A 12,241-nucleotide genomic window follows, 5' to 3' on the forward strand; every position below is an offset into this window, starting at 1 on the left:
ATGGTTAATGGGTATTTTTCGGGCTGGAAGAAGGTTCGTAGTGGAGTTCCCCAAGGGTCAGTACTGACCCTTGCTTTTCCTGATATATACAGATGATCTAGTTCTTGGTATGCAATGGGCAATTTCGAAGTTTGCGGACGACACAAAACTTGGGAGAATTGCACACTGTGAGGAGGACAGTGTAGAACTTCAAAAGGGCATTGACACATTGGTGGAGTGCGCAAATAGGTGGCAGATGAAGTTCAATGTGAAGAAGTGTGAGGTGATACACTTTGGTACAAAGAACATGGAGAGACAGTATAAAGGATAATATTCTAAAGGGTGTGCAGCAGCAGATAGACCCGGGTGCATATGTACATAAGTCATTAAAGGTGGCAGGACAGGTAGAGACTGCTATTTCTAAAGCGTACAATATTCTAGGCTTCATTAACAGGGGCATGGAGTACAAGAGCAGGGAGGTTATGATGAACTTATATGAGACATTGGTTAGACCTCAGCTGAGTATTGTGTAGTTCTGGGCACCACACTACAGGAAGGATGTTAACGCATTGGAGAGAGTGCAGAAGAGGTTTACGAGAATGGTTCCAGGGATAAGACACTTCAGTTATGAGGAAAGGTTGGAGAAGCTGGGGCTGTTTTCCTTGGAGAGGAGAAGACTAAAAGGAGACTTCATTGAAGTTTTCAAAATCATGAATGGTCTGGACAGAGTAGATAGGGAGAAACTGTTCCCCCTCGTAAACGGATCGAGAACCGGACAGCACAGTTTTAAAGTGTTTAGCAAAGGAAGAAAATGTGAGGTGAAAAAAACCTTTTTCACACAGCGAGGAGTTAGGGTTTGGAATACACTGCTTGGAAGTGTGGTGAAGGCAGATTCAATTGAGGCATTCAAGGGGGCACTGGATGATTATTTAATCAGAAACAATGTCCAGGGTTATGGGGAAAAAGCAGCAGATTGGCATTAAGTTAAAATGCTCAGAGAGCCGGTGCAGACATGATGGGCCGAATGGCCTCCTTCTATACCGTAACAATTATGTGATTCTGTGATCTGGGTTAGGTGGGAATGTGGGGTTGAGGTTTCAATAGATCAGCCTTGATCTTAGTGAATGGCAGAGCAGACTGGAGAGGCCCAGCAGACTACTCCTGCTCCTAGTTCATATGACTAGGGGACACAGGTTTAAGGTTTTGGGTAAGAAATACAGAGGGAATGTGAAGTATTTTTTTATGTAGTGAGTAGTAATGACATGGAAGTAGTGAAAGTAGAGTCAATAATTTCAAGTAAATTGAATGAGCATTTTAAGGAAATAAACTTGTAGGGCTTTGGGGTTAAAGTGGGGGAATGGGACCAACTGGATTGCACTGCAGAGAGCTAGCATAGACTCAATGGGTCGAATGGTCTCCTGTGTGCCATAATGTAGTTTAAATAATTATGATTCTCACTGCTTCTTACTTTACTATATAACAACTTGTACTTATATAGCACCTTTCACAGAGAAAAATTTCCCAGTACAAACTACAACCAATGAAGCTATGACCTGTTTTATCTTTAGTAGCACAATGGTGATTGTTTTAATAGATGTTTATATCCTTTCACATCAGAACCTTGCAAAGTACATACATCAGCTTCACTATTTTGCATATCTCATACAGCATCTAGTAAACAGACGAGTCAATCTTGATCTCTGTTTACCTTTAGTTGTTGAATTGATAACATTTCTTCTCCAATACTGATGCCAGATTCCACAAGTAGCACCCAGCTTTACTTAGCCACCATCTCTCTCGATCTTTTCACTGCCTCTCGACAGGTTGCTCGTCTGACATCCGGTTCTGAATAAACCACAATTTCCTCTATCTAGACATCAAGTCCAAAACCAATGTCTTCAGTCCCCACTACAAACTTAGCATCTATTTAACTGTGAGCCGAGCTTCTAATCTCACATTCTCTCCATCACAAAGACCACCCCTTCCACATACATAGAATCACCCATCTCCAGCCCTGCTTCACAGTATGCTGCTGAAACACATCCATGATTTTGTTATCTTAAAACTCAACTATTCTAAATGTTGACCCAGCTGACTATTTGTCTTCAACCACCCACAAATGTGCATTCATACAAATGTCTGCTTCCCAACTCCTAAGCCACACCAAGTCCCACTCAGCCATAAACCTTCTGCATGTTGAACTACATCAGCCTCCCATTTACCAATGTATGATTTTTTAAAAAGGCATACTCATGGTCAAGTACCCCCATGGGTCTGTCTTTTAGATCTGCAACCTGCACGAGTCCTATAATTCTAAGAACTCTACATGCTCCAACTCGCACTCCCTTCACCCCACCATTAGCAGCTGGGACTTCAGCCATTATTATCTTCAGCGCAAATTCTTTCCCTAAATTGCTCTACTCCTTTTACCCTTCTTACAATCTGCTTCTTTAACCAAGCTTTTAAATCATATATCCTAACATTTCCTCCTTTGGTTCAGTATTCACTTTGTCTGATTATGCTCTTGTGGAGCAGCTTATGATGTTTTTCTTCATTAAAGGTGCTATACAACAGCAAGTTGCCCAATTTTCTTACAAATATTTCTAAATTATTTTGATGTCCTAATACTTCACATTCCTGAAAATTTAGAAGAAAGAGCATATGCTAGCATAGATAATATATCACGCTTCTTGGTACCATCACTGTTCAGTGGCAGCACTCCGACCTCTGTGTCAGGTCTTCATGAATTCAAGCCCCACTTCAGCCATTTGAGCACACAATCCAAGATGGTGCTTCAATGCTGTCCTGAAGCAGTGTTAGATTACCCGAGGTGCTAATTTTCAGAAGACATATTAAACCAAGCTTGCTGAAGTGACATAATAGATTCTCATGCTACTATTTGAAGGTCAGGGAGTTCTCCTGGTGTCCTGGACAACATTTATTTCAACTACCAGCATAAATAATACAGATCAGTCACATCTTATTGACCAGAATGATACATGGGCTAAAAGGGTTAAATTGAGAGAACAGGCATGTATTCCCTTGAGTATGGAAGCTTTAGGGTTAATCTAATGAAGGTGTTTAAGATGATTAAAGATTTTAATAGGGCTGAGAAAACAAAAACTATCTATTGCCTCTGGTGTGCAAGTCCATAACAAGGAAGCATAACCTTAAAATTTACATTTGGGGAGATATCAGGAAACACACAAAGGGTAGTGGAAATTTGGAACTCTAAAAATGCTGCTCAGATGGCCAATTGAAAATTATAAAACTTAGATGGAAAAAGATCTTTGTCATATATTATGAAAAGGTATGAGACCAAGCCACGCAAATAAATGGAATGAAAATATAGATCAGCCATGATCTAAATGAATGGTGGAATCTGGAGGGGACAAATGGCTTGCTCCTGTTCTGGTCGCCTTCACTCTGAGATCCTGCTCTGTGCAGTATTTGCTGCTGACTAGTCTTCAAAAATAACTCATTGGCCGAGAAGTTTCTTTAGACTTCCCGATGAGATGCAAGATCTTCCTCCTCGGGAAATTGCAACACACTAGTGGCGTAATTTCACCCCCTCACACACACACAAATAATGAATCAGAGTTCACGCACATTATTTCCAGCGTCCGCAGTTCTTTGCTTTTATCTCATAGTTATTCCATCTCGATGGGGCGCGCCTTTGACAGATTCAAGTGCTGAGCCAAAACTACTGAACTGACAGCAGTCATGTAGTGCTCAAGAGTGAAACAGCTCACACCCCGATGGCAACTACTGGTTTGTAAGACAGTAAAAAAAAAATTCTGAAAACTAACCAACCTGTGAAACGGGTCCTTTAACTCAATCCATTTTTTAAAAAAAAAATCCCTCTGTCAGGCCGAGCAACTGGTGTCGGCGAGTAACTTATGAGAGTGGAAAAACCAACTGGAGTCGCTGAGAGTGATTACTGATATCGAACAGCAACAGCTCAGGTCGACAAGTTCAGGCACAGTTTAGATACTGGGTTGTTTCGTTTTCTAGTTGAAAATATCTGTTGCTGTGAAACCTCAACACTGGGAACTCAAAGCTGAAGTGTGAAACCGTTCCACAGTCCCACTCACCGCTTGACAAACAGCTGCTTTGCCAACTTTCCGGCCCACAGCCTGGCCCCACACACCAAATACCGCCACATACACACACACAGAGCAGCCGGAGCAGACAGAAATCATTGTCCCGGCTCCTTATCCACACCGAGCGGCTGATCAGGGAATCGGCAGCAGCTCTCAGAGCGCGCGCCCCCCCGCCCCCCGCCCCCCGACCGACCGGGCGAGCGGCATCTGACCTACCAACTGCTGCCGGATCCAGCGGATCATGGTGCTCCAGCAGGCCCCAAACCGGCCAACCGCAGCCGCTTCCCCCTCACCGCCACCCCCGGATTCGCTGCTGACGTAGCCCAGGCTGCTTTGGACGAGGAGGCTTCAGCCCCCGGGACTCGGTGGGTGAGGGATTCAGCTTCAGTCCCGAACCGGCTTCACCCACATCATCGGCTCCACCCACATCATCGGCTCACACACACACGGCACCGGAAATAGCACCTTCATGACGTCATCTCACTTCCGTGTGAGGGGGTGGGGAGGGGAGGGGAGGGGGAGGAGGCTGCCTTTGTCATAGAAACAGAAACATTACACAACTTGCATTCAGATGGCGCTTACAAGCTGGTTGGGAAGAAGTACCAAGGAGCAGTTGTCACCTAGGATGTGACACTGAGCCACATAAAGAGATATTAGGTCAGATGATCAAAAGCTTAGTGCAAGAGGTAGATTTTAAGGAGTGTCTTAAAGGAGGAGGAGAGTTCCTCCGTGTCACATCTTTACTGACAAAATCACTCCTGCGTGCAACATGAAGTTGGGTAAAAAAGGAATTGGTTTAATTCGCTTTTTCTTTTATATATATGAATGCACACAATCATCACAAAAGGGTGCAGGATTACACTCCTCGATGAAAAAGTTACAATATGTTCGATTTCCGAACAATCTTAATACATCTCTTTGTTTTCCTTTGTTGAAAAATCAAACTTAACCACGAGGTTCCTAGTCCTAAGGAGATACCTCCTTTCCTGACCCGAACTTTCAGAGCTTTTGGAGAGACCTTGACCCATCTTGAATTGAGTCTGAGGAGAAGTTTTCCCCAATAAGGACTGATTTTGACCTTGACCTATGATTGAATGTTCCACTTCATCAGACATATCTGTCTGACTCTGGATTGGATACAAACTAGTTTCCAGGATGGCTTGTGTTGGAATAAGTTTTGGTACTCAACTCGGATCCAAACTATCTGATTCATCAGATTTATTTGATTCTTTCTAACTTCCTTTTTCGTGAATCTCTGAAGGCAAAACGTGATCTATATGTACAAACTTGATCTTTCCACTACCATATGTCTTAGCTAAATATGTGCAAGTACCACTTATTTTCACGACTTTTCCTGGTAGCCACTTCAACCGCTTGTGATCATGATTCTTCACTCTAACCCCCTGGTTCAACTTCAGACTTCTTTCCCTCACTCTAACCCTGCCATGTCCCTCTTTCTGTCTTGATTGTTTCTCTTCTACTGACTGTGCTAAATGTGACTTCAACAATGAAATCTTGCTCTGGGCTGTCTTCTAAGAAACAATTCAGCTTGCGTTCTGCAGGTAGTAGTGTGAGGTACATTATATGTAAACAGAAAGTTCGCTAGTCTGTGATCCAATGACAACAGACATTTCTTCAGATTTGTATTTAGCATATGCTTAAGAGCATGCTTAACAATTTGCACTGTGCGCTCTGCTGCTTCATTTGAAGCAGGATGATACGGTGTGACTCTGGTGTGTTTTACACCATTTGATCTCAAGAATTGTGCAAACTCTTCTAAACAAAACTGAGGCCCATTGTTGGACACAATTCCCTCTGGGAACCCATTAACAGCAAACAAACTATGCAAAATATCTAGAATTTTGCCAGTTGTTGTTTGATTAATCGGAAATCACTTAACCCACTTTGAATGGCTATCTATCACAATTAATAGATGTTGCCCTTCAAATTCTGCAAAATCGATGCAAAAACTCTGCCACACTCTAGCTGACCATTTCCATGGCTGCAAAGGTACTGATGGTGGTTTCTTTTCTACTGCATGACACGCATGACATGATTTCACTGTGTTTTCTATTTCCTTATCTAACCCTGGCCACCAAAGATAGCTTCTTGCTAGGCTCTTTGTCAAACACATCCCCAAGTGTTGATCATGAAGGTCACATAGCAACTGCAATCTCCGCCTTTCAGGAATTACAACTCTGACTCCCCAAAACCTTTATCAATTCATTCTTGTGCATAAAAAACTGGCCTGATTTCTAAATTCAGTATCTGTGTTAGCTACCCATTTGTGATATAGTCGTACACCCTTGCCAGTACAGGGTCCCAATGAATTGTTCTACGAACATCATCAGCTGTGATTGGCAACTCACCTATACACAAAAAGAAAAATACATGCTCCCTGTTGGGCTCTACCTCTAGGGGCGGGAATCTAGACATCGAGCCAGCATTACAATGACCTTCCACTCGTCTGTATTTAATGTCACCTTATAAGCAGACAAAATCAAAGCCCATTTCTGCATTCAGACTGCAGCTAAAGTAAGCACTGGATTTAGAATAGCCATCTGTAGCTTGTGGTCAGTTTTGAACATGCAACTACACCCATACAAGTACTTATGAAATTTTCTTACTCCAAAAATCAAGGACAATACTTCAATTGACTTCTCCAACACATGAGAGATCACAGCACTTACGTCATATAGAGAGGCACCACTTACAAGCTCAACTTCTTTGAACAAATCATAACGTACAAATATCGTACTCTTTAAAACTGATATTTTCACAAATTGAATGCCTTATCACACTCTTTCATCCAATTCCACGGAACCCTTCCTCAAGAGTTCATTCAATGGATGCAGTAATGTTACTAAATTTGGTATGAATTTATTGTAGTAATTCATTAGGCCCACAAAAGATCTGAGCTCAGAGATGTTCTGAGGGTATGGCATATTTCATATTGTTTGAGCCTTATTCTTGGTAGGATGTAATTCATCCTTGTCCACCCTGTGACCCAAGTACTTTACAGAGTTTTGAAACACTTCACATTTATGTGCCTTCACCCAAACTGCATGCTTTTCCAAACATTAGAGCACCTATATCAGTCTGTCATCATGGGTCTGTCAGTCTGAAGCTGAAATAAGTATGGCACACACTACTCTCTGAATCCCTAAGCAAAAATTTGGTTCACCACCCCTTGGAAAATTCTGTGGACTGAAGAAACACCAAATGACAGTCTATAAAACAGAAGTAGATTCATGTGTGTATTGATAGTCAAGTATGACTTAGACTCATCATCTAACTCAAGTTGCAGATAGGCATTTGTCACATCTAACTTTGAAAAAATCTGGCCTCCTAACAATATTGTGAACAGATCCTCCATGTTTGGCAAATTGGGTGGATTACATTCCAGTACCTGATTTACGATTACCTTATAATCACCACACACTCGTACAATACCATCTGAATTTGGTACTACCCCAATGGAAGTAGCCCAATTACTCTGCTCTACCTTAGGTATGATGTTCTCTTTTCAGTCTTTCGTAGAGCATAGGGTACTGGGCGCAACCTGCAATAAACTGGTCTTATGTTCCTCTGAACTCATACGTTAGCCTTGTCCCCTTGAATTGGTTTGCTCGTTTCACCAAACACCTTGGGTTATTTATTGATCATGTCATCTTGTGGTGTGAATTTCCCTTCAACACAAGAAAGCTCATTCCAATTTAATTTGAGTGCAGCTAACCTGTTTCTTCCTAACAAGGCTGGTTTTCACCTTTCACAAAAATGATGGGAAATTTTGCATATTGCTTATTGTATCTAACCAGAACCAACGCACTTCCAATTAAGGGAATTTTCTTTTCCCCTTAACTGCATAACTCTATTTGCAATTTTTCCAGCTGATTTTGACTGAACTTTTCATGATACAGCAACTCAGAATTCAAGCTAACTGATGTACTTTTGTTAGCTTCCATGCCTACCGGAGCTCCATCCAATGCTACTTGGACTACAATGCCCTGCAAATTTCCACTCGACATCCTCATGCTTCCGATCATATGGATCTCAACCGACTCGTCATCAGCCTGCTGCTGTTCAATAACTAATGTTCCCTTCCCTCCTGCTAGCATTTTCTCCATTGACCTTCTTGCAACATACCTTCTTCTTTCAACTAAAGCACTCTTCCTTTACAAATGGACATTTCTGTGCCCAGTGTTGGCCTAAGCACCGATAACAGGACTTTGTTGTACCCTGCTACTATCCTGGTAGCCTCCACCATCTGCCATCGTTCTGCTAACACATCTGCAGCTTAATTACTTCAGCAGATGACTGACAGTTGTTAACTCTAAATTCTCTCCAGTCACATTCCACCATGTCCATGGCCAATGCTGTTTAACAACTTATGTCAAAAGTCAACTTTCATCAACTTACTCACTTTTTAAGCCACAAACAAATCTGTCACGCAATGCTCTCTCTTGAAATTCTCCAAAATTGCAATGAATTGGCAGCTTTTTCAAGGCCCAATAAATTCCCCAATGTCTTCATTAGGCAGCTGATTCCTTGTTCCAAAACGAAAGCTTTCTGCAGTCCCCAAAGGCTTGGGATTGTAGTGCTGCTCAAGCTTAATCAAAATGTCCTTCTGCGGTGTGTCCTTTGGCTTTGCTGGGATGAGCAAATTCTTCAGCGCCTCATACACTTCTGGGCCTACTTAAGTCAAAAATATCACCCTTTTCCTTCCCCAAACTGCCTGGTTGACAGCTGGATGATCAGGATCTTTAAGGATATTGTAAGCAGTGAAAAAACATTTTTAGATGTTCCACCTAGGTCATGACGGTACTCCCTCACTCACCCAGTAATGTTTTTTATTTATTCTTTCACAGGATGTGGGCATCTCTGGCTAGGCCAGCCCTTGTTGCTCATCTCTAATTGGCCTTGAAAAGGTGGTGGTGAGCTGCCTTCTTGAACTGCTGCAGTTCAGCTGGTCTAGGTACACCCACAGTGCTGTTAGTAAGAGAGCTCCAGGACTGCCCAACAACAGTAAAGGAACAACGATATCGTTGCAAGTCAGGATGCTGTGTGTCTTGGAGGGGAATTGCAGGTGGTAGTGTTCCCATGCATCTGCTATTCTTGTCCTTCCTGGTGGCAGAGGTCACCAACAACCACAGCCATCTTCCTTCGTGCTAGGTATGACTCCAACTAGTGGAGAATTTTCCCTCAATTCCCTTTGACTTCAACTTTGCTAGGGCTCCTTGATGCCACACTCAGTCAAATGCTGCCTTGATGCAAAGGGAAGTCGTTCTCATTTCACCTTTTGATTTCAGCTCTTTTGTCCATGTTTGGGCCAAGGCTGTAATGAGGTCAGGAATTGAGTGGCCTTGGCAGTACCCAAACTGAACCTCTGTGAGCAGGTTATTGCTGTGTAAATGTCACGTGATAGCACAATAAATAACACCTTCCACCAATTTGCTGATGATTGAGAGTAGACTGATGGGGTGGTACTTGGCCTGGATGGATTTGTCCTGCTTTTTGTGGACAGGACATACCTGGGCAATTTTCCATATTGTTTGGTAGATGCCAGTATTGTAGCTGTACTGGAACAGTTTAGCCAGGGGTGTGACTAGTTCTGGAACAGAAGTTTTCAGTACTATTGCCGGAATGTTGACAGGGCCCATAACCTTTGCAGTATCCAGTGCCTTCAGCTGTTTCTTGATATCACATGGAGTGAATAAATTGGCTGAAGACTGTAGGTGCAGTCATCTCTGAAGGTCAGTCCAGCCACATGAACAAGGCACTTTTTTTTTTAGACTGGATTTTAATCATCTTTTTTTCATACAATGAACAGTAACGAGTCCCTTGTTTAGTTAGCTGGGAACTCCTCCAACCGGAAATTTCTCAGCTAGGGAATCCGCAATCCCATATGGTCACCAAAATTGTCATATCTTTCATGACAAAATCACTTGGAGTTGAGTAAAAGAGAAACTGGTTTAATGAGTTTTTTCTTGCATACATGAATTTACACAATGGTCACAAGGGGGCGCTATTATAGTCAGCTCTCCCTCGATTTGAGAGTGACGACTACTCAGGGTCCCAAGTTTCTGCCATGGATCTTCCTGTGACTGAACAGGCTGATTCTTGACCCCCGCATCTTTGGGCAAATGGGGCAGGATGTCCCACGATGTAGTTGGAGAGGTGGAGAGGTTTAAGGATGATTGGGCATGTGCAAGGTCCAGGAATTGGAGTCACACAGATATCTCAGAGGGTTGTAGGTTTGGGGGAGATTACAGAGATAGAGAGAAACGAGGCTATAAGGAAATTAAAAACAAGAATGAGAATTTTAAAATCAAATTGTTGCTTAACCAGGAGCCAATGTAGGTCAGCAAGCCCAAGGGTGATGGGTGAACAGGGCAGTGTACGTTTGGATATTGACAGCAGTTACTTGAATGAGCTCAAGTTACAGAGGGTGGAGGTCGGCCAAGAGACAACTGGATTGTTGAGTCTAGAGGTGGCAAAAGGATGGCTACGGGTTTCAACAGCAGTCGAGTTGAGCAAGGGCAGAGAAGGGTGATATTATGAGGTGCATGTAGATAATTTTGGTGATGGAGAGGATATGGCTCATGGAACAACACCTCAGACATTGTCAGCCCAAGTTACTTTAGATTGTGTTGGTGCTTCATGTTACAATCCAAACAGCATCCCCAATCTACTGAATGAAAATCATATTTCAAAGAAGTGCAGTATTTCATGAAAGCAAAATACTGCGGATGCTGGAAATCTGTAATAAAAACAAAAAATGCTGGAAAAGCTCAGCAGGTCTGGCAGCATTTATGGAGAGAGAAAGAGAGAAAGATACTTTCAGTTCCAAACAGCTCCTGCCCAAAAAGCCTCTAATATAGTGAGGTAAGCTGATAAATGTCGAGGCTGAATGAAGCTCCTCAAGTGTGGAACTTGAACACAAGTAAGGTTTTTGAAAGTCTTAAGGGAAAATATCCCATTCTGGATATTTCAACTTGGTTTTGACTGTAAAGCCTCACTGGTGAATAATCACCTCATCCACTGCACTATAAATACTATAAATGCACAGACCCCTATGTCCTGTTGCACATTCTGGCACATTTAAATCAACTATTTCCATTTTAAATTCGTATGTCCACATTTATTATGGAAACTTCCTAAACAAACTTGTTGTAATTACACCTTTTTCACTTGGTGGCACTATAATTCCAGTTTATCAGCCCGTACTGCAGAGAAACACAGGGCTGGATCTAATGCAGGGCTGGATCTAATGCAGCCTGTTGTGGCGTGAACCATGGCAGCCAGGCCCAGTTAATCATGGGAAAAGCCCCTCTTTTTAGGCCAAAAGTCATGACTTTTACACGAGTGTAGAAGGTATTTGATAAAACACTTAAAATAAATTAAACTGGAAAGTGACTGAAAATGTAGATATGGTGACTGTTTAGTTATATTGTTTCTGGCCCTGCTGAGTTGCTACCCTGTAATAAAGTGAAGAAAGCAATAATATATTATATCAAAACATAGAGACAAGATGCTATTGCTCCATGCTTATACGGTCAGTAAGATAGGCAAATAAGTGGATTATCAAAATCTAATGACCTCAGTAAGAGTTTCTCTCCTGTGAAATTCTAGCATCTGCTTAGTCAAGTAAATGGTAATTGCAGCAATGCTACACATTTTACAATTGGCAGTTTAACTTAATCACTCATTAATACAAATACTGTGTTAGATACCGTAAAACAGAAATCAAAATCATTAAAAATCCTGTTTAGAACTCACACTAAATCTGTTGCAGAGAGAAAGAAAACTTGCTATCATTAGCTCCAACAACCTACAAAATCATACAGATTTACTGGGATATCGATCAGCAAAGAACCTGCAGAAACCTAACTGCTTTAAAGGCTGCCATTTCAAATGCAGCCTTTGCTGCTTCCCCTCCATGCTTTGCCACCAATCCAATCTTCCTCCTGTCTGAGCCCTGAACTAAAGCTTCTGTCTAGTTTCCCTTTCATCTCCCCTCTTGCCCTCAGCTGGTGTGCTTTTTATGGATACTCTAGCTTGTACAGCGTGGCCAAGAGAAGACCCAATGAAGGATCTAGCATAAAAACAAAATACTACTGCGGATGCTGGAAATACAAAACAAAAACAGAATTACCTGG

General features: G+C 42.2%; 1 protein-coding gene across 3 annotated transcripts in view; it reads right to left on the reverse strand.

The window, feature by feature from the left end:
- atp11b (ATPase phospholipid transporting 11B) overlaps window positions 1-4,559 on the reverse strand; it is a 191,344-nt gene extending 186,785 nt beyond the window's left edge. For all 3 annotated transcript variants that reach the window (XM_078563954.1, XM_078563956.1, XM_078563957.1), the window contains exon 1: window positions 4,299-4,559. In XM_078563954.1, coding sequence (XP_078420080.1) covers window positions 4,299-4,325 — 27 coding nt within the window. In that variant the 5' untranslated portion in view covers window positions 4,326-4,559. The remainder of the gene's footprint in view (window positions 1-4,298) is intronic.
- Between the last annotated feature and the right edge of the window lie 7,682 nt (window positions 4,560-12,241).

The sequence above is a fragment of the Cetorhinus maximus genome, chromosome 19 (genome assembly GCF_964194155.1).
Source record: "Cetorhinus maximus chromosome 19, sCetMax3.hap1.1, whole genome shotgun sequence".
In the NCBI taxonomy this organism is placed as follows: domain Eukaryota; kingdom Metazoa; phylum Chordata; class Chondrichthyes; order Lamniformes; family Cetorhinidae; genus Cetorhinus; species Cetorhinus maximus.